The sequence below is a fragment of the Parus major genome, chromosome 14, assembly GCF_001522545.3.
Source record: "Parus major isolate Abel chromosome 14, Parus_major1.1, whole genome shotgun sequence".
Taxonomy (NCBI): Eukaryota; Metazoa; Chordata; class Aves; order Passeriformes; family Paridae; genus Parus; species Parus major.
Window position 1 is genome coordinate 16,047,285 of NC_031783.1, and position 20,002 is coordinate 16,067,286.

At 42.2% G+C, this 20,002-nt stretch overlaps 2 protein-coding genes across 3 annotated transcripts in view; both read left to right on the top strand.

The window, feature by feature from the left end:
* Nucleotides 1-1,085: 1,085 nt before the first annotated feature.
* On the top strand, nt 1,086-11,819 carry IL4R (interleukin 4 receptor). The gene is made up of 10 exons (XM_015642889.3): nt 1,086-1,691; nt 2,246-2,359; nt 4,844-4,985; nt 5,798-5,949; nt 6,987-7,141; nt 7,725-7,881; nt 8,612-8,711; nt 9,293-9,362; nt 9,503-9,579; nt 9,678-11,819. The coding sequence occupies exons 2-10, from the start codon at nt 2,290-2,292 to the stop codon at nt 11,386-11,388; spliced, it is 2,634 nt and encodes an 877-aa protein (XP_015498375.1). The 5' UTR covers nt 1,086-1,691; nt 2,246-2,289; the 3' UTR covers nt 11,389-11,819.
* Nucleotides 11,820-11,912: 93 nt separating this feature from the next.
* Nucleotides 11,913-20,002, top strand: part of IL21R (interleukin 21 receptor) — a 21,593-nt gene continuing 13,503 nt past the window's right edge. Inside the window, exons 1-2 of one of the 2 annotated variants that reach the window (XM_033518043.1) lie at nt 11,913-15,423; nt 15,590-15,680. The gene's annotated coding sequence lies outside the window, so the exon portion shown is untranslated. The other variant, XM_015642890.2, reaches the window with a different exon arrangement.

Genomic DNA, 20,002 nt, shown 5'->3' on the forward strand with positions numbered 1-20,002 from the left:
CTCTTCTTGCATAACAATTTTGCAGATTACACCTGTTAATGAAATGTGTCCCTAATTTCCTTGGAAGACCAGACCAAAAGTTAGTACCATTTTTCTTGATAATGAATGAAATAATTTTAATCACATCATATTTTTTTCAAGAAACAGAAAAGTTAAGTGGTCAAAGCATGTAGCTTGTGCCAGTAATCATGTAGATCTGCTTCTAACCCAGACGGAGATTTCTTTCCTAGTTTTGGGGAAGTGACTTATGTCTTTACAGTTTACTTTCCTCAAATATATCAGAGTTTCTAGGTTTGCTGCAATTTTAGTATTGTCTATATGTGTTACATACTTTTTTAAGATTGTTATGTCATTGTCTGGTATAAGGAAAAACTTAAGAGGTAACAGGCAGAGGACCTGTGGATGTTTTAAAATTTTCTCTGTTTGCAGTTTCATTAAAGCTCTGGCTTAACTCCGTTTCCATGCACATGTGCAGATCCATTCTTCCATGAGAAGATGGTTTTGGTCTGCCATCTGTTCATCATGCTTTCGGGGTTCAGGATTCTCTGCCAAAGTTTTAAGAGTTCTGAGAGTTTCTTGGAATTCCAGTCATGTGGCAGTATTACCTAACAGTGGAAAGCAACTGCTTCCTTTCTCGAGAATTCTGGGAAAAAGGGAAATGAAGGATTTTTTTTTTTTTTTTTTTTTTTTTTATTTTTATGCCAGAGCAGTTGGCTCTTTTTTTCTGAGCAGCACCAAAGGTGCTTGTGTTCTTTAAAAAAAAAGCATTACTGTGCTTAGTCACGTTTCATCTATTCTCAGAATATGAAAAATTGAGCTCGAGTAATAGTTTTCTCAAGCTCTTATGATAAATTTGTTTTTCAGGTTTATCTTCTATTACTAGATGAACAGTAACTGCCCCAGAGAAGGTCACATAAGAGTGTCCATTCTGATCTTCTATTTTCACTAACAATGTCCTTATCCCTTAACTTCTAGGATGGATATTTTCAGTCAGTCAGACAGACAGACTCACCTCTGTCAGACACATGAAATGTGGTTCTGCTGCATGGTTGGCTTGGGGACCAGAGTCTTGAACCGCCATCCAAAAATACCTTTTGGTGGCCTTTTCTACTTCAGAACTGACCAAGCTTCTGCAGAACACCCAACACCATTCACCTGCTGAAGGAGATTCTCCTCTCCCTTCCCTCCCCTCCCCTCCCCTTCCCTTCATCACACTGAGAGAATCATCAGGGTTTGAAATAAAAACTAGTGTACTACCTGGGAGCCCTACAGGTATAAACAGAACAGCTGAAGCTTGCAGACATGAAAGTTAGAAAATTCCAAAACCATAAGAGGAAGCAACCAAAGGATTGTGTCTTAACAATGTGCTGCTCACCCAATTTCATCCCTCTTTATACTGAAAGCAAAGCCAAAAGCATATTAGCTAGCATGACTTCACCTACAAATTTATCAGACTTTTAAATGGATCACATCCATTTCTAGTGATATGAAAGCTGGTCACCTTATCTTAGGCATGAAGTACCTGCATTAGGTGTAGAGGTGAAAAAATCTTGGGGATACTTGCTATTTTTAAGTCTGAAATTAATTATTTTATCTGTTTTTTATTTACTTGGACAGTTTTGCTATGCTTAGGGACATAAAAGCTGCATTATTTTCCTTCTCCAAAGTTGGTCTGGTTATATCATGATTAGGTATGTGTTTTACAACTTCTAATTATTTGATGTTTTAATGAATCTGCATTCTGTTGGACCAATACTCAGAGTTCTTTGCTAGTTTGTTTTGGTTTTTTTTTAGGAGGGTGATACTCAGATTATCAAGGCACTGGTGATGGGACTTGGGGAAAACATTTTAGTCAATAGATTGGACACTTCATTCTTAAATTCTTTTACTTATCAGAGTGGAATCATAGGGCTTTGGTGACAATGTCACTGACTTTGGTCTAGTGCTTGCCCTTTTTTAGCCTTCATATACCAGCAACTTTTCTGGTAGCTAAAGAGAGTAGGTTCATTGCCAATGTCAGTCCCGTATCCTCTGTAATTAAAATTTTGCAGAAAAGTCTTCTAGCTCATTTGTATTTTCCTTATTCTTCTACATGTCTCATTCCATGAGCTCATTTTAGGGGTCAGAGGTGGAAAATGGGTACAGCAGGGGGTCTGAATTCTAACATCTAGCAGAGGGTAGGAAAAACTATACTTTTACCATAACAGAGACAGGGATGTAAGCTTATTGTGTTTTCTGTTGGCAGAATTGCAGCACAGTGTTTCCTACTGAAACTGACAATTGTCAATAATGGCAAGACTCCCAAGTGCTGCACTGTATACCCTGTGGGTCCTTTTCTTTTCATATACAACAAATAAAGGTATGTTCGTCAATATTTTAAATTATTATATTGAAACTTTTCTTGACAGCATTTTTCCATGACCACTAGGTAAAGCTGTTGCCACTAATTAACTAGAAAATTTGTAACTTCAAATGTCAGAAATATCCCTGTACTAGAAAAAAATCTTGGTTTTGTTTTTTTTTTTTTCCTTTATACTGACCTTTTCTTATGTGGGCAAGAAAAACTAGAAATTTGCAGGAAGGAGAAGCAGGTTTGGAAAGCCATCTCCTCCTTCCCCACTGTCTGATCTGCACTGGACACCTCACTGTGAGTAAGGTCTCGGCGTAGTCCAGGCAGCTCTGCAGGATGCTCTGGTGTCCCCTGGCTGCTGTGGTTTGCCCGTGGGGCCACGAGGGAGCAAGATAAAGTAAAACTGTTACTCATCATAGCTTAACACAGAAGGAAGAGCTTCATTTAATTGAAGTATTCTTGAAAGTGTAAGATGATTAACACATTGAAAAATAATCATTCATTTTTAAGAGCCTTAAATTGATAGTGCTTCTGTTAAAAGTACATTTCAAAGTGAGAAAAGGAAATTAGGAATAAAATTATAAATAGCAACAAAATATAAACAATATCAGTAGGGTAATGATTATTGTAAAATAAAAAGCAGTGTGACTGTTAAAATGTTGCAGAAGTTTGACTTGCTGCTTTTTTGATGAGTGTTAAAGAATTGGGTACTGTGCAGAAAAAAAGGGAACCTAACATGGTACTGCCATCCAGAAAGGACGTAACAGCAACAGTTCTTATCTACAAGATAAATATTTAGCCTTAGTAACTAAACCAGAACATTTTCTAAATATTTGAACACTAATGAAACCATGAATCACAGTCAGTTCTATGTTTATAAGCAGTCAATATACCAGACAACTTAGAATCCAAATTTTATAGATCCCATTGTGGTATGTATCATATCCACTCAAAGGTATCGGACCATCACATTTTACATTTGCACATCCTGTGTCAGAGTGTGCAGAAGTTGGACCATAGTAAATAACACAAGTGGACTACAGAAAAGGGGAGATAAAAAAAAATATATAGGGAAGATAAAAAAATTAGGTACTTTCAGGATAAAAATCTTGGGAGGAATAATCTGAAATTTAGGTACCACTTGGATGGAATAAGCCTGTGAAGCAGAACTGGTTGAAGGACAATTACCTTGCAGGATGTGAATAGTTGGAAGCTGAATCTTGAATTTGCAACGTAAATGACCAGCATGGAGAGTTGGTAAAGTACTGGGCCATGTACACAAACTTTGGTCTTGTATAATTCCCACCAAAAATCTTCTAGCAGAATCCCTTTGGAAATTCTCAGAAAATATTAATAGAATTCAAAAAAACAGTCAAAGCTATTTTAATTTTTTTACAGAAGATTGACATGTAAAGCAGGAAAAGATTTATATTTGTACAGCTTGTGCAAGGAAAGGGAGATACTGTTATTATTTACCTGTGAAAAAGAAGTCAGACATCAGAGAGGGCAAATAATTGCCTTGCATTATAAAAGTATTAGCTATTTCTAGCTATTTTCTAATGGTCATCTTCCAGGGTCCAGTACCAGGGCTGGTACACTGTTAGTCCTAATAACAGGACTAACATGACCTTACTGTCACCCAGTTTCTCCTCTTCTGTGTATCACTCTTGTGGAGCACATTGAAATAAAGGAATGTGAGGCTGGAAGGGATATTGAGGACTGTGGATTCTATTTCCACTTTCAGTTTTAGCAAAGATATTTTGACCAGCATATTCTATTTTTTGCTTAAATATTGCCAGTGAAAATAGTTATAAATTTGAACACTGGTGTGCAGAGATTCTGGGCTTTTGTGTACCTCCTCAGTGCCTGGCTCAGCATGACTCAATCTCTCCTCAGTCTTGAATGCTCTCATAACAATGACAAGTAGAAGACAGAACAGGAAGTACTGAATGAAATGAAATAAAGGTACATACTAGAAGAAAGACTGTGGTAGGAAGATCTTCTAGGCACTAGGGAGCCACTCTGGGGAGGCATAAAGTGTGCTTTTGGGAAGTTCAGAACCATTGTAGGTAAAGCACAAGTCGTGACTGTAAGCAGTGATCCTGGTCTGACTCCGTTAGTCATCTGCATTTCGGGTTTTGAACCTTTTGTATTTAACAGGTGGAATGGTGCTGTTTTGTAATTTAATGCTGATGTGTTTTAAATAGAGCTACTGGAATCAGATTTTTGGAAGTCTGTGTTGGCTGAGATGTGCCTTTCTATCTCAATATTACTACTGCAGACTCTTCCTCTCCAAGGCCATAGATGTTGTCTCTAGAAAGATGGAGACAGTCTGAGTGCCCCTCTTTCCATTTACCCAGACACAAAAAGCAACAGTGTTTTCACTTAATTTGTAGGGGTGTAGAAGCTCTGTTTAGATGAAAAAATATTTCTGCTTAGTCCACTCTAGTCTTCTGATTCTCTTGCTTCTCATTGTATGCTGCTTTCCCATAGTTATGACTGCAGGACACATACAAGAATTTGCATGCTTCACTGACTATGACAAAAAGCTGATTTGTCACTGGAAGGTGCCTGCACAAACCAATTGCTCCAAAGAATTCCTGCTCCGCTACAGAAAGGAAACTTCTTCTTTGTCGTAAGTGTTTAATAAGATGTTACACTCTCATTGTTAGAACTTCATATATCCTACAGCCACTATTGGCTTTAATTCCCTCCCTCTGCTGTAGGTGTCTGGGACAAAATGTACTTCAGATTATTTCTCTTAAAATGGGTTTCTGCAATTAACAGCACTCTCTGTTCAGTGGTCTACTCCTCTGTAGAACTTTCTGTTCTCTTAGTACAGAGGAGGGATCAAGTCCTACAGGTAGGACTGGTAGGTCTGTTAGAAGTTTACAAAACATTAGTGCAAAATTTTACTTTCTTCATGAGAAATTTTACTTGATTCACTGGTCTGTAGCCTGTGTGAAAAATGTTTTCCACTGGAGCCCAGGTGATTGTCTCTGCATACAATCTAACTCCGTGTTCAGGCACAGACTGTTGTCCCTGTTCTGAGCAGGGCCTGTCTTCATCTCTTACAAAAGAAGATGCATCTGGGTTTTCCTGTTCCTCACTGCATGATTTCTCCACACCAACATTCAAATAACCTTGCTCATACACTTCAATGAACCTGTTCCTATGCTAACAACCTGTTAGAATGTTCCTTTAGAAGCTGAAGTGTGACAAAGGGTGGTATTTGGGATCAATCCTTCGCCTTTTGTGCCATACACATACCCGGGGGGGGGGGAGGGTGGGTTATTTCAGGATCTCTGTTTTGTTTTGGAAACATTTCTGGGAACTGACTCGTCTCAGTTTTGATTACTTATAGACGTTGGGAAACTTGATTTCACCTTTTCAAGGAATAGTATGTCACATTCTCTTAAACATCACAATTTTGTGCCTGTTTTTCAGAAACAGGTGTGTTCCTGAGAATGAAAAAGACAATTTAAGGTGCACTTGTACAATATATTCAGATTATTTTGTATCAGGCCTCACATACATTCTAGCTCTACAATTCAATGGCACTGATATGTGGAATTACAATGTTACACCAGCCCTTTTTGGTAAGTACTTGTTTACTTTGTCACTGGCACATCTGGTTCCAGGCTTTGCAATCCTAGCTAACTTCTTATTCACTTCGCCAGAACATTTTTTGCTTGTCAGAGGTGCAGTATTGTGGTAGCTTAAATGCAAAATCCATTTGTTTTAGAACCCTGATTCTGGATTAGATTCTTAAGGAATTAGTGTAAGTAATGGGGAAAGAAGAGAATGATTCTTCCTCTAGCTGTACCCTCTCAGCTGCGAGCCAAAAGGAGTTTAGTGGTTTAGATTATCTATAGTGCATTTTATTTGTGGCATACAAGATGAAGAGGAATCATTCTACTTTCAGTTTCTAGAAAGAAACTAGGTTATCCCTACTGAAATTCCTCCATTCCTGTCTCTGTCATACTCAGATCTTTCATGCTAGTTGAATCATGCTACATGAGCAGAAGATTTTTTTACAGTAGTTGCTGTTGGATTTTAACAGCCAGTGATAAAAAGTTAAAGAGACTGGACAGAGTGTAGACACAGTTCATGTCTCTGCCTAGGCTCCCAGTTTGGTCAGAACAGTTTGTTGGTAGCACCTGTCACTGTAGAGACTCAGAGAAACCATTTTCATACCTTAGGCAGCCGAGGAGCTGGTTCACTTCAGAATACTTGATTTATGCTGCTGCTTATCTGTCAAATAAGCAAAAGTCCAGTTTCCAAGAGACAGGAAGCCAGGACAACTTGACTGCGACACTGGAGCTCTGTGCCCACCCAGCCTTACGGCTGGTACTGTCAGGGCACCGGTTGTTCCTGTTTCTCCAGGCTGAAAACTGCATACAGTGCACCAAAAGGCTATGCTTGCAGTTTGTTCACCAGCTTAAAAAATAATTTCTTGTTAATATATACCCTGAAATTGCTCAGGTTTGGGTTCTCTATTCCTGTGCTACAGCGTACTGAAAAGGGCCAAGTGCATTGACTGCGATGATACTCTGGTCTCTGGTGAATGTTTTTCTCTCTGCTTCCCTCTATTGGTTCTCTCCCATTATGCTCTTCTGTATTTTTTAATATGCAGTTAAGCCAAGAGCCCCCAAAAATCTTGCCATTGAGAAAGCCGAAAATGGTAACTTCAATCTGAGTTGGGAGGAGAGCTACTCTCCTTCATCCTTGCTCTCTGGACAGCCAGTCATCTATGAAGTGAAATACTGGAGGAAGCAGCACCCGACAGAGGTAAGAGACACCCAGTCTCTTCGTTTTCTGTCTCCAGAGCTTTAAAGTTTAAAAAGTCCTCTAGAAAGTCACTTCATGAATAACAGTGTAAGGGCCAGCCAGAGGAAGTCCCACAGTGTTCATGATTACACACTTGGCACAGTTCACTTTGAGCCCAAGAGGGTTCAGACGGATGTCAGAGGATTGAAACTCTTCTGACTGCCACCCCAAAATGGTCTGCTGTTTGCAGTAGACAGGGCAGAAACTGAAAATACTATGCTTCTGTTCCCTGAGCTTCATTTGCTCCCCAGACATCCAGAAGCTGGAGGTTGGTAGCTCTGTGGGGCAGGTGAGGCACTTCAAACACCCTTCTGAATAATCCAGCATTTCGGGGCTGGGCTTTTTCTGGCAGTAGAAGAACATACATGGTGGCAGGTAACAAATACCACCTGCCTATGACATGAACTGCGATATCATACACAATCATTGGTTTATTCATATGTGAAAAGTCACTGAAACACATAACCATACTGGTATTTAGTTGCTGGCACTAACCCTTCACCCTGTAAAGAAATCAAAGTGAACTTTCTCACTTTCTTCTCAGGTTTCTGTAAAAGCAATTAACCACCAGGCAAAAAGCTTTGAGATTACTGCCAGCTCCTTGAAGAGAGGCTATGATTACATTGTAAGTCTCAGGTGTAACTACATGGACTACCCAGCCTACTGGAGTGAATGGAGTGAAGAAGTCGAATTTCACTATGGTAATAATGTCAGAAATAGCAGCTTGGTAAAAGGATGGTATATAGTCTTACATACTCCTCTACTCTCCTGGAAGAGAGTTATGGACTCATCATCTTCATCATTTTGAATGTAAGGGGAATACACCTGTAAAGGCTTCCAAAGACACTAAATACAGATAGGCAACTCCTTGGGAAACTAAGGAAGAGAAGACTAAGGGAGGTTGAATTGTTTAGCCTTTTGAAATAAAGGCTGAAAGGAATGTGTTCATTCTCTATAAATACAACAACACTGATGTGAGAGCAAGTGTGTATAAATGAACAAGATAGATAGATAGATGCTGCAAACTAAGGATTATTTTAATAGAGGTATGAGGGTTTATAAAAAGCCCTGAAGAGCAACAGGGAGAATAAGAAACATAGCTGCACTAGAGTGACAATGATAATGCCATTTTAGGCCCTGTGTGACAGACCTTGTCCCTGAGGGCTGACAGTGGCCTTGCAGTGCACGTGGGCTGTCCCAGCTCCTGCCACCCCAGTAGCTGCCCACAGTACCTGCACCAGGCATCTCCAACACGCCATACACCATCGCTCCTGGCAGCTCTGGGGGTCTGTTGCTTATGTGCTGGAGGCTTTATTTTACATCCTCTAAAAGAGCGTTTTTGTAACTTGCAGAAGAGCAGCAAATAACATGGTATTGCCAGTGCTTACATTTAGATGGACATTCACATGTAAATATTTGCTTGTTTATCAGATTACCGGCTGACGGCTGAAGACATTTTGCAGATGGCTGTGCCCACATCCTGCATACTGATCATGGCTGGATCTGTAATTTGTTATTTCTGTTTCAACAAGTAGGTATCCTGCTTGTTAAGAGTTTACAGGGTAACAGTGTATACGGCTATCAGTCCTGCTATTGATTAGCAGAATGTCTGGTAGCACTAAAATCTAGTCTTTTGGGTTTTCTCAGTGCTTTTGTCTAGCTGTCTGTGAGCAGAGATTTTTATAAACACAAGTCAGTTGCACTCTGTCGTTTTCTGAATAGTTTTTAGTAATCTTACTAGAATAGGCTTATTATAGTAGGGAGTTGTCAGTTTTGGACCCTGGTCTTTGCTGGAGATCAAGTAATGATGGCTAAATACCTTTATTTCTTTCAAAAATTTTTAAATGGTAATCAGAAAATGAGATCCTGTCTATTTCACACATCATTTTAAACATGATGAGAAGATCAGGTGACTGTCATTGTGAAGAGCAGGCACATATCAAACATACAAACATCTTTGCACTGGTTTAATGAAAAGCAGGAGATGCCCAGAACTATCACTTTCTGTCTCTGCAATGCAGATGCCTAAGAGGGAAGGGAGATCAGAAGAGAGAAATGTACACTGATTAAGAAGTCCGGTCAAAACGAGTAATTTTCATTCTTCCCTTGCAGAGTGAAGAAAGAATGGTGGGATCAAATCCCAAATCCTGCAAAGAGCCATTTGGTTGTAAAAAATGTCAAGGTAATTTTAAAGCTTTGCAAAAAATACCTTCTCCTGAGTATCAGAAGTAGAATATGTAATTAAATTCTATTGTCTGACTAGTCTAAGGGATACTAAATACAGCTCATATGTGTCCTAAGTCTCATTTCTATCTATATTAGATTTCAGTTTTGTGCTACTTTGATGAAATTAAGTTCCCATTCCACAACTTAAAGCAGAATCATATGGAACAACAAATGTAAGTAAGATTAAAAAAAATCCCTCTGCTTTACAGCATAAAATTGTTTCCTGTGCCATAAACATTAACTATCCTGTCCTTTTAACTTCCAAAAACAGAAGTTGCAAGAACTGTCCGGCTCAAAGTTTGTCAAGCCAAGACTTCAAGGGAAAAGATAACATCAGAAACGTTGAGAAATCTTGCAGTTGCCACAACAAGTCTGGAGAGTGCTTGTCAAAAGGAAGCAGTGCTGATACAATACCAGTTGAAGAGTGTATAGAAATCTGTGAATGTTTAACAGACAGTGAACCTGAGAGCCAAGAAGAAACTGACAACCAGATTACCATGTTTGAGCCTTTTGAGAGCAGCATCGGTGCTTTCAGAGAGCACCCTGGACACAATGAGTTACTAGCTAACATGTTTGATGCACTCCTGGCAGATGAAAATAACATGCAAGACAATAAAGGTCCAAACATCCCCACAACTGAGGGGAAAACCTTAGAGAACATGGGGTCAGAAAATCCATCACAGCAAAATTCAAAAGAAAGTGCAGCCAAAAGTCTGCAACCGTGTGATATTTCTCATACAGCTCCCCTTTTCACCAAAGCCTCTCAAGATGACTACAATTGCAGTACAGCCAGCAAAGGGTCAGAACGATCAGAAGAATCCTTTGAATCTGGCTATCGGAGCTCCAGCATAAATTCTGCTTCTCTGGATGCAAGAGATCTTCAACAAATGATTCATCAAAGCCTTTTTCTATGTAGTTCTGAAAGTGAGCATGACTCTTGTGTCCTGATCCAGGAGTCTACAAAGAAATCACTGTTTGGAACCAAAACAGACAGAATAAACAGCCCTGCAGACAAGAGTTTTGATACCCTTGTGTCTGCATCCATGCGGTTGTGTGGTTCTGCCTACAAGAGCTGTGACACCCTTTTGCCTCCATCCCTGGAGCCCTGTGGCTCTGCCTACAGGAGCTTTAATATGCTTGTGTCTGCATGCAAGGAGCCAAGCAGCTCTGCATACAAGAGCTTCAATGCCCTCGTGTCTCAGTCAATGGATAACAGTAGCCTGACTCCGAGCTTTGAAAGCGTGTCTTCACCATCTTTGAGACAGTTGTCAGAGACACCAAAATGCAGCTGCAGAGATGAAAGCACTCAGCCCACTAGCAATCAGACATGTTCTAACAACTACAGATCTCCCAGCACTGAGCTTGATTTTCCAAACACTTGTTCAGAACATACTGATTTTGTGTCTTTCTCCACACATGCAAATGAAGGTGCTTCAGCTTTTCTTTCAGGGGAAGAAATACATCAAAATGTTCAAAGAAAGGCAAATATAATTTCTTGCCCCACTGTACCTCAGCCATCTGGTTATCAGCCTTTCAGTAGTGCAGGTAAATGCAATGGTATATACTGGGACAGTGACAATGAATTTACCGCTACATCACTATATGAATCCTTCATTAGTCTGTGCAACAACCTGAGTGAAGCACCTGCAGATACTGCAATCTATGAATCTGACCCAAGAATTAAGGACAGTGTGTGTTTGACTGTTCAGGGCTCTGCCTGCACCCTTGTCCCAGGTTTAGCATCTAGTGAGAATGACAGACAGTCTAGTGATGGCAGCGCTTGGATCAACAGCACTAATGAGCTGTCTGGTGATAGCAATGATGAAAATACCAGCAGAGATGAACAGTTGTTGCACTGGTTTGAGATGAAATGTCAAGATTTAAACAGCAGAGAAAGAGCTATAAAGGGAACAAAATTGAAAAGCTTTAACCCTACTGGTAAAGTAATGCAAGACGGTGGTGATAACAGACTAAAATACTGACTTCCACTGCCACTCACACAACCACTTGGGGGAACTTTGAGATGCAAGGGGAAGTGAAGAAGTGCTGAGGCATGCAGACAGGGTGTGGCTCAGCAGACAGCTTACCAGCACTGCTGGACAGTATTGGGCTAAACTTAGAAAAACTGCAGAGCCCCTGGAGCTCCATGGCCCAGACAAAATGTTACCTTCCCATCCTGTAACTCCTATCCTTCTGATTCTCATACCATTCACAGTGAGGACTCCAGACTGACACTTGCAGTTAAAAAAAAAAGAACAGTAGAACTGTTAATGGAAAATAGCAGGAAGAATGAGAAAAAAAATAAAATTTGTGCAAACCCTTGCCCAAGAGGACAGCTGCTATATGGAGATAGCCTAGCCACATTTGTCAAAACTGAACTAGTCTTTGGAAATAAACTGTATGACAAGTTGAATTGTTGCTTGTTATTTCAGTCTTGACTGAAGTGAGGGCTGCTATAGGTCACCCGTGATTCTCTGGGTTGCAGCACTCATGCCTGCCTGGGGCTCGCAGCCAGGACATGATGCAGACCCCTGGGGACAGCTGGGATTAGCACCCAGCAGTGGCAGCCACAGTTCTACAGGGACAGAGCTGGTGTCTCCAGCTGTGAGCAATCTCTAAAAGGGACAGCAGCTGCAGGAAGCAGAAGTTCTTAGTACAACTCCTGTGGTTATTGCCCTGAGTGTTTGTTGCTTGGGAAGCACACAAAGGTGATGTGGAAAATGCTGATACACCTGAAAGTGGGACATAGGTGGAGGTCCAAAAGGAAGGTGATTGATTTATCACACACCTTCCATAATTTACTTCTTTTGGGGTGGGGGATGTTGTCCAGTGTGTTTAGCCCTGGCACGGGGTGTATGTTTGTACCTGACCAATCAAGACCTGAAATAAGGATTACCATCATTTGCACTTAGTGCTATTATTGGTGATCAGTTTCTCATCTTGTAGAAACAAGCAGTTACTTTGGCAGTTGTAAAAGGAATCAGGGATTTCTAAGCAGTGTTTCTTCCCAGAAACATTATCCAGTGTGTGGTCTGACACCCTGCCTTCATGGAATACTTTGTTGGGCTTGTTCTTGTCTACTCAGAATGGGAATTAGCCTGTACCTTAAAGGCAGTATGTACTTCTTGTTGTATAGTTATTCAAGAAGTTTTGCTGACAACTTCTTTACAGCGTAATTATATGTTTTGGTGTGGTGAATTCCACCCTAGTATGTTGGCAGCATAAAGCAGTTAAGAACCATTAAGTAATGGGGTTCTATTGAAATGTATACAATTATTCTCATTTAGAAAGCTCTATTTGTATTGCCATTCATGAGGAAGGAAACCATAATGCTAAGTACAGCAACTGGTACTGCAAATCTCTTTTCCAAGTTGGTAAAATAGTAGAGGTATCTGTGTAGGGACACCAGTGGTGCTTTCTTTCCCTTTTACTCCTGTGCTCTCTCTTGCACTCTCTGTGAAATCCTCCATGAAAGCTTGTGCTTGGCAGGAGAGGTCTGCTCAGGCCAATTTTGCTGCAGCACTTGTATGATTCATGTAGTTTGTGTTCTAGCCCTGACAGAGGTGCTTCCAAAGTGTTTTGTTTTGTATGCAGTTGCTTTTACAAAAAATAGGTAATTTTTATTAATTGTTGGGAGAACTATGCCTGTGCAATGCCCAGACGTGTGCCCATGAATGCACAGAAACACGCAGATCATTTCTCACCTCTGCAGATTGCTGAATACAAGGTCTGCCCCAGGCTCCCACGTGATGATGTATCTTGATCTCACATTACCCGGAATTTTAGGGGTTTTTACCACGCTTCTGTGACTGAGACCTTGCAGTCATGGCCAGAGCTCTCAAGGCTTCTCCTACTGCACCAAAGGCACAAGGTCCGAGGTCACGCAACAGCTCAGCAGGAACTTTCTGGTGAAAAAAAGCAGAGAGACCAGTGAACTTAGTTTGGTTTTCAACTGCAGGACTGTTGTCTTCCTAAGCAGATTTCTCCAAAGCAAAGGAAAAACACAGTCAAGTGAGGAAGAGGGTACTTTCCACATACCTCGCTAACACAACCAAAGTTAATACTTAATGAATTGCCATACCTCAGCCTGTTCTCCCAGAGTGCCTAATAACAGATATCAGCAGCACTCCTGGTTTGCTAAATCCTGAGTGTTTTCATTCCTTGTGACAAGCTTCTTGAGAGGAACTTTCATCTCTGCTGAACTCTGGCCAAAGGTGCTTTGCTCTATTTGTCCCTTTTGCTGTTCTGTTTTCAGTCTGCCCCTCCTGTGGCTTTCTGTAACACTGAAATATCGATACTGACCCTTCAGTAAGACTGCAAGATGAAAGAGAAGAAAAACTGGCAGCAGCCCTAGTTGAACAGAATGGGAACCGGCTGCTGTGGCGCATAAGGGGAGGAGCAGACGTTTTGTTCTTTTTTTTGCTGTTTGCCAGAATGCTCTCTATAAAATTGACCATCTCTGCATGAGACCTAAGATTCTGTATTCTGCATGCAGAGAGGCAATTGTCATGGCAAGAGTTGTTACAGTACAGCCTGTGAGCCACAGTCTGTCTTTGGTAGAGGGATTACTGTGCTGGACCTGCCCAGTCCATGGGGTATGGCAGGCATCCTAAGGAGCTCCTGTCTCAGTTTAGTGATGGATCAGACATTTCCTTCATCCTTTCTCTATCCAATTGTAAAGAGCAGGGCATTCATAACAGTGTGGTGTTTGTTCTCTGATTGAAGGCTACGAAGTTGATGACTAATACATAGCACTGGGATTTTCCTACTTGGTGCTGTTTCCCCAGCTCTTAGAAATGGGGAAATTTGCTATAAGCTGAAGGGTTTGAGGTTGACTGCTTCTCCCCAGCTCAGCTACTGCTGGTTTCACTTGCAATGAGCCACCCACACAGCAACAAGAATTATAATGAGGTGAGAAAGCACTGGATTGCGTTCTGGGGATAGAATTTCCATGCCTGGGTCAGCCTTATAACCGGACCCCAGTCCTTTTTTGGATGCCCTAGAGAGTTTCTGTGAGAACCAGGTGTGCATTGGCCACGGCTGGCCATGGAGCCAGTGCCTGTGGTAAAGTAGCCATCTGAGGTCTGGAGGAGCTGGCTTGTACTGTGCTGCAAGTGCTGAGCAGTGCACACGTCTGGCAGGCCCTGGGCTTGAAGACTGTGCAGGGCAGGTCACTGCTGGGTGGCCTTCCCCCTCCACTGCCTGGCTCAGGTGCTTCAGAAACACATAGCATGGTCCTCCACAACATGGGGCAGGGCAACGAAGCCATGAAGTGCCTCATTTCCTCCACTGCAGCAGGAATTAGAATACACAGTTTGGCATATACTGACTTTTTCATGGCCTCATTCTGAGCTGTGCTGGGCCCTTGCAACAGACACTCTTGTTCAGAAAGTATTAGGAATTCTTCCATCTTCTGGTCCAAGCTGCCTTTGCTTTTCTTAAAAACCTCTGGCTCTTTTACTATATTGGATTTGTGTAGCAAGATTTTATAGTGGAGGGGGGCTACAAGGGTGGCTTTTCTGAGAAGCCACTCCCTTCCTGCCTTTTCTCTAAAGACACAGTACATTGCTGCCAGCAACATGAGAAGCCACTGAATGTGTTAGGACTGCATGTTCTGTGGTTTACAGATGCAGCTGGCCACCCCCTGCAGCTTGCTGTGTGAGCCCTTTGCTTTGCTTTGCAGATGCTGTCCTAGAGGTTTTTTCACCCCATGACAGCTGCTAGAAGCTGCCTAAGGCACACTCCATTGCTGCACCACCCCAAGTGTGGAAGAGCTGCAGCCAGGCAGGATAGATGGCACGTGTTGATTTTCAACAGCTGTGGTAAACCAGAGCTCCATGAGATGCAGATGAGGATCTTGCCATAAATAGCTGTGTGCCAGCAGTAGAGCTGTGGTCTTGGTGCATCCCCACTCACAGAGATCTGGGGACAAGCTGATAGATGTTGCCTCTAATGTGATCAGTTTCTGCCAACCTGCATGGAAAGAGCAGGGAGTTCTGCCTGCACTGCCAATTCAGGTGAGCACTGTGGGAACACATGACATCCTGCTGATCTTGTGCAGAGATGCTCTGGGCATGCTTTGCATGGTGCAGCTGGGTTTGAGCCTGAGCAGAGCTGTAGGTTTCTGTTCCAGATGGTCAGGGTGAGTTCACAAGCACAGTCATTCCTGTTTCTCTTTACCAGCATGTGTCTGGTGATTTCCTAAGAGAAGATACAAGCCTATGTGCAATCTCCTTCATGTGAGCAAGACACACATAGCCACAGCTCTGTGAAGGTAAGCCCTTTCCCTCTGGCTAGAGCTGAAGTGATGTCCTATTACTACATTATTCATGCAGTATGGGTTCAGACTTGATGGATATTGGGGAAAACAAGGCTGACCCCAGTGTTGATAGCTACAGATAACTGGCAAAAGCAGAAGGGAGGCAGGATGCTGGGGTCTCTGCAGATGACATTCAGTATTCCCCAGACTGAAAGTAATGAACTCCTCCCTCCCCTGCAGCATCCTGTGTCAGCTCACATCCATCACCTGTGGAGCTTTGGTGTTTTTCAACCTGCTGCTTTGCTGACTAACACCTCTGCTTTCTGCCTGGCTCATTCATATTTTAACCTGTTTCCTGAGCTTTGAGGTGGTTTCCTCTATTGCTTTCCCATCCAGAAGAACACTGTTACTCGTGTCTCAGCTGTTCTCCTGCCATTTTTTATTTGTCATAATGTGTGATTATCTTCCTCCTAAATGTCACCAGCCAGTAATGGTGCCTTTGACCCGAGAGTTATACCAGGTCTGTATCTTTGATGCTGTTGGCGATAGGTGATATTGGTTTAATTCTGTTATGACAGGAAGAAAGTACAGAGGTAGTACTGTTTCTGTGGAGTTTTTTCTCTTTTTCTTCAAATCATGAACCTGATAACTCCAAGTGTGACTAGTTTTATATGCTAGAGAAAGGAATTGTCAGCTCTGAATGTTGTTTTTTTTGATGTGTATTCTTGCTGATAAATACATACATACGTTGCTGTTCTTCCAGTAATGGCAAAATGGTTTTGGGTCATGAATAACAGAATCTACCAAGCCTTCCCTTACGTGCCTTTCACTCTTGCTTCTTGGTGAATATTACTGCTGCAGGTTGGGCTGAAATCACAGTTTTTATGAGTTAAATTTGAGGAAAACAGGTCTTTTGGTGCAATGTGTTTGAATTTATAAAGCCATTGGTCTTACAGTGTTACCAGTGTTCCTGTGATTAAAATTAGCTCTGTAATATCAAATGCATATTATTACATGGTTAAAAACTAGTGTGGCTTGTGACTGCCAGACTATCAGTGTTTGGACTGGTCACACATGCTGTTCTTTCCCTCCCTCCTCTGCACAAATAACAGTATTGGCACCCCTTGAAGAGTCCTTTGTAATTAGGGAGCAAAAATTACACCACTGTCCTGGTGTGCTTTTCACAACAGAAAGATATTACTAAGAGCCTGGGAAACTTCTGACTTAGCCACTCAGGCTCATTAACCCTACACTGGACCCAAGAGTGGTGACAATCTCCACAACCCTCAGGCACTGTCAGCTGAGACAAGTCTTTTCTAGACTTGGGCTTGGGCCTGACATTGTGCCTGTAAATCATCTACAAAACATGCAGAAGGAAGAGCTGGTCTTTCACAGAGGCTGCTCCAAACACCATGAGGAGTAGCTTCTGGACTAAGTCATGTGGCCTTCTCCATGCATGTTCTGTGTACAACCAGCTCAGTTTACCAGCAGCTACCTGGCAAGCATGGTCAAGAGCCACCTGCCCCGGCCTGAACATTCCAAAACATGTTTTTCACAGGGTGAGTCAGAGGCATGGAGGGCTGAACATGGAGCTCCCTCATCCTGCACTCAGCTGCTTTGTGCTACCTTCACTGCTTAAGTCTTCTTGGGTTATTACAGCTCCTTGTTCTTGCTCCTAGTTCCTCCTGCTTCCACACTGTGCTGTGTGTGCCAAATCCCTCCATAGTGCTGCTCATTTCCCTCTTGTCCAAGGATAGAGTGAGTGTGCATGGGTTCCTTAAAGCCCCTTTAAAGGTATGATTAAAGTTGATGGCCCCTCCCTCAGTGTCAACCTTGCAATCTTAACAGACCCATCCCAGACACAAGTCCCAGGCATGAGACATGACAGGGGTGAGCCTCTCACCTCTGTAGGAGCCAGATGACCTCTGCCTGTGGCCTGAGGATTGGTGCTGTTGCCCTGATCCTGGGACCATTTGGGGAATGGATGGATGCTGAACACTTTGGTGCTTGACTGTCTCCAATGTGGCACATGCTGTACTATGCAGTTTGGCTTAGCCCTTTAATACCTTGACACTGATGCCTCTTCACTGCACAAGTCACCAGCCCCACTATGACCTTTTAGATATGAAGCTTGTGAGTTTTTATCAGCTCTCCCACCCTTTTCTCATGTAAGAAAGCAGAGCAGTACAGTAATAAATGTTGTGTGGGTGTTTGGACCTGAATTCATCACCTCCTCTCACCACATCCTTCTGTTGGCACAGTAATACTGATACAGTGGTGACGTCAATCTCCATTTATCGCTGTGAATTCCAATTCACCACAGCCCTTGGTTGTGCACAAGTAGGCTTTGCTCTTACTCAGTGCTGAGGTGACCCACCTGCTCCCCAGCTCCCCAGGTGGGGTCTGCAGTTGCAGTAATGATTTAACCAGGCTGGTCATGGAAGAGCTGGAGGGCTGAAATGCACAGAACAGGGCAGGTAATGTCCACCTTTCCACCAATTTTCCCTGCTGCCAGTTTGTTCCTGCTTGATGTCTCAACTTCACTGTAAATCTTTCTTACAGCTGATGTGGCCCCTGTGCCCCACCTGTCATTGCACTTAGCCTCTGGACAGGCAGAGCACCCCTTTGTCTCCCTGTTGCTTCAGCTTTGTGATTAGATAGCAGTGTGCATTGATTATGATTTTTTTTTCAAGAAGAAAGCTTGTTTGGGCACATAACTGGTGGACTGTGTCTTCCACTTTTTTTGCTTGGGTGCAAAAATTCATTTTCTGGTGCTGGAAATACCATATTTTTTCCCTCTCTTTTTTTATTTAAATTGAGTTCTTAATCAGTTTTGTTTTGGGGTTTGGTGGGTTTTGGGGTTTTTTGGGGGTTTTTTGGTTTATTTTGTTGTTTTTTGGGGGGAGGTGTTTGTTTTTTATGTACATACATTTCCTGGAAACACTTCAAACTGTGAGCTTAGACTGAATCCATGTTTGGCAGCTTATAGCATCATATTTCCAGATCCTTACCAAAAATAATCTTCATAAATGTCTGTCTGTATTGGTCCTATTTCCTATTCTCTGGTATATTAAAAACCTGTAGCATCATTTACATGTGTATATTTTGAATAACTATTCAACTTTATTGTTGTGGTCTCATAAGGATACTACAGAGTTTGCAGAAGTGGTACTTGGCAGCTGTACAATGCTTGACATTTTATAAGAAATGTCTGTGTTGCAAGGATGTGTGAAGCTGATTCAGAGTCCCCATTTCACAGACCAAGAAAATGAAATGAGGTGGTAGAAAGGACTTTTCTAGTGCCAGACTGGGAATAAATTCCTGCCTCTGCTCATTGCCCACTGCCACTCTTTCCTCCACGTGAACAATCACATGCTGATAGATAGAAGCAAATGGGAAGGGTGTAACAAATGGAGGGACGTAGGAAAGGTGGGGATCCCAATAATAGACTGGGATTGAAGCTTGCAGGGTGCCTGACTGGAGCATGCTTTCAGAATTAGGGCTGCTATATAGATGCTTATATATTATGCTTATAGATGCTATATATTAGGGCTGAATATAGATGCTGCTATACATCTCCATTGGAGTCATGAGGTCTCTGGTATCAAAGACCACAAAGATGCTGCTGTGGAGCTGCAGGTTTCCCAGCTCTTCTGCACATATCTTCTCTGTTCATGTCTTGTCATAACAATCTAGAACACAGCCAGGAGGGCAGATAATTTCAGCAGTACTGGAACTGTCTATGGTGCTCTTAGAGGTCACAGTCCTTTCCTACCACACTGAGGTAGGGAAAGAGATGGAGATAAATGTTGCACTAATCTGTGGGCACTGGCAAGGGTAAGAGATGGGACAGTGGCATCCCAACTGAGAAAGTATTGGCTCTTTGTTTCAGCTATTTTAGCAGATCCTTCTGGTTTTCTTATTTTTGCAATGGTGCTCTTCTTCAGGAATCTTCCCCCTAGATGACGAGGCTGTATGCTAACCTCTCCATATTGTGTAATGACAGCCTCTGGTAACTCTGTAAAAATATCTGCCCAATGAGGTACTTGGGTTTCTTGCTTTGACTTTTTCCTGTTCAGTCCTGACTGTCGCTTCAGGTTGATGATACCATTCTCTGAGCAGGCAAAGGAAAGTAGGGGAGGCCCTTGATAGAAACCACATTCCAATAGGTAAAAGCAGCAAAGATTTTCCTTGCATTGGTCTGTTCGTTTAGGCAGAAATGAGCATAAAAGCAGGGAGCTACTGCAACATCATGAATACAAAACATCAAAATCCCTGCCAATTGGATTCTGAAATAAGTGGGGGGTCTGCAGACCTCTCTGATGGCCCAGCCCTCC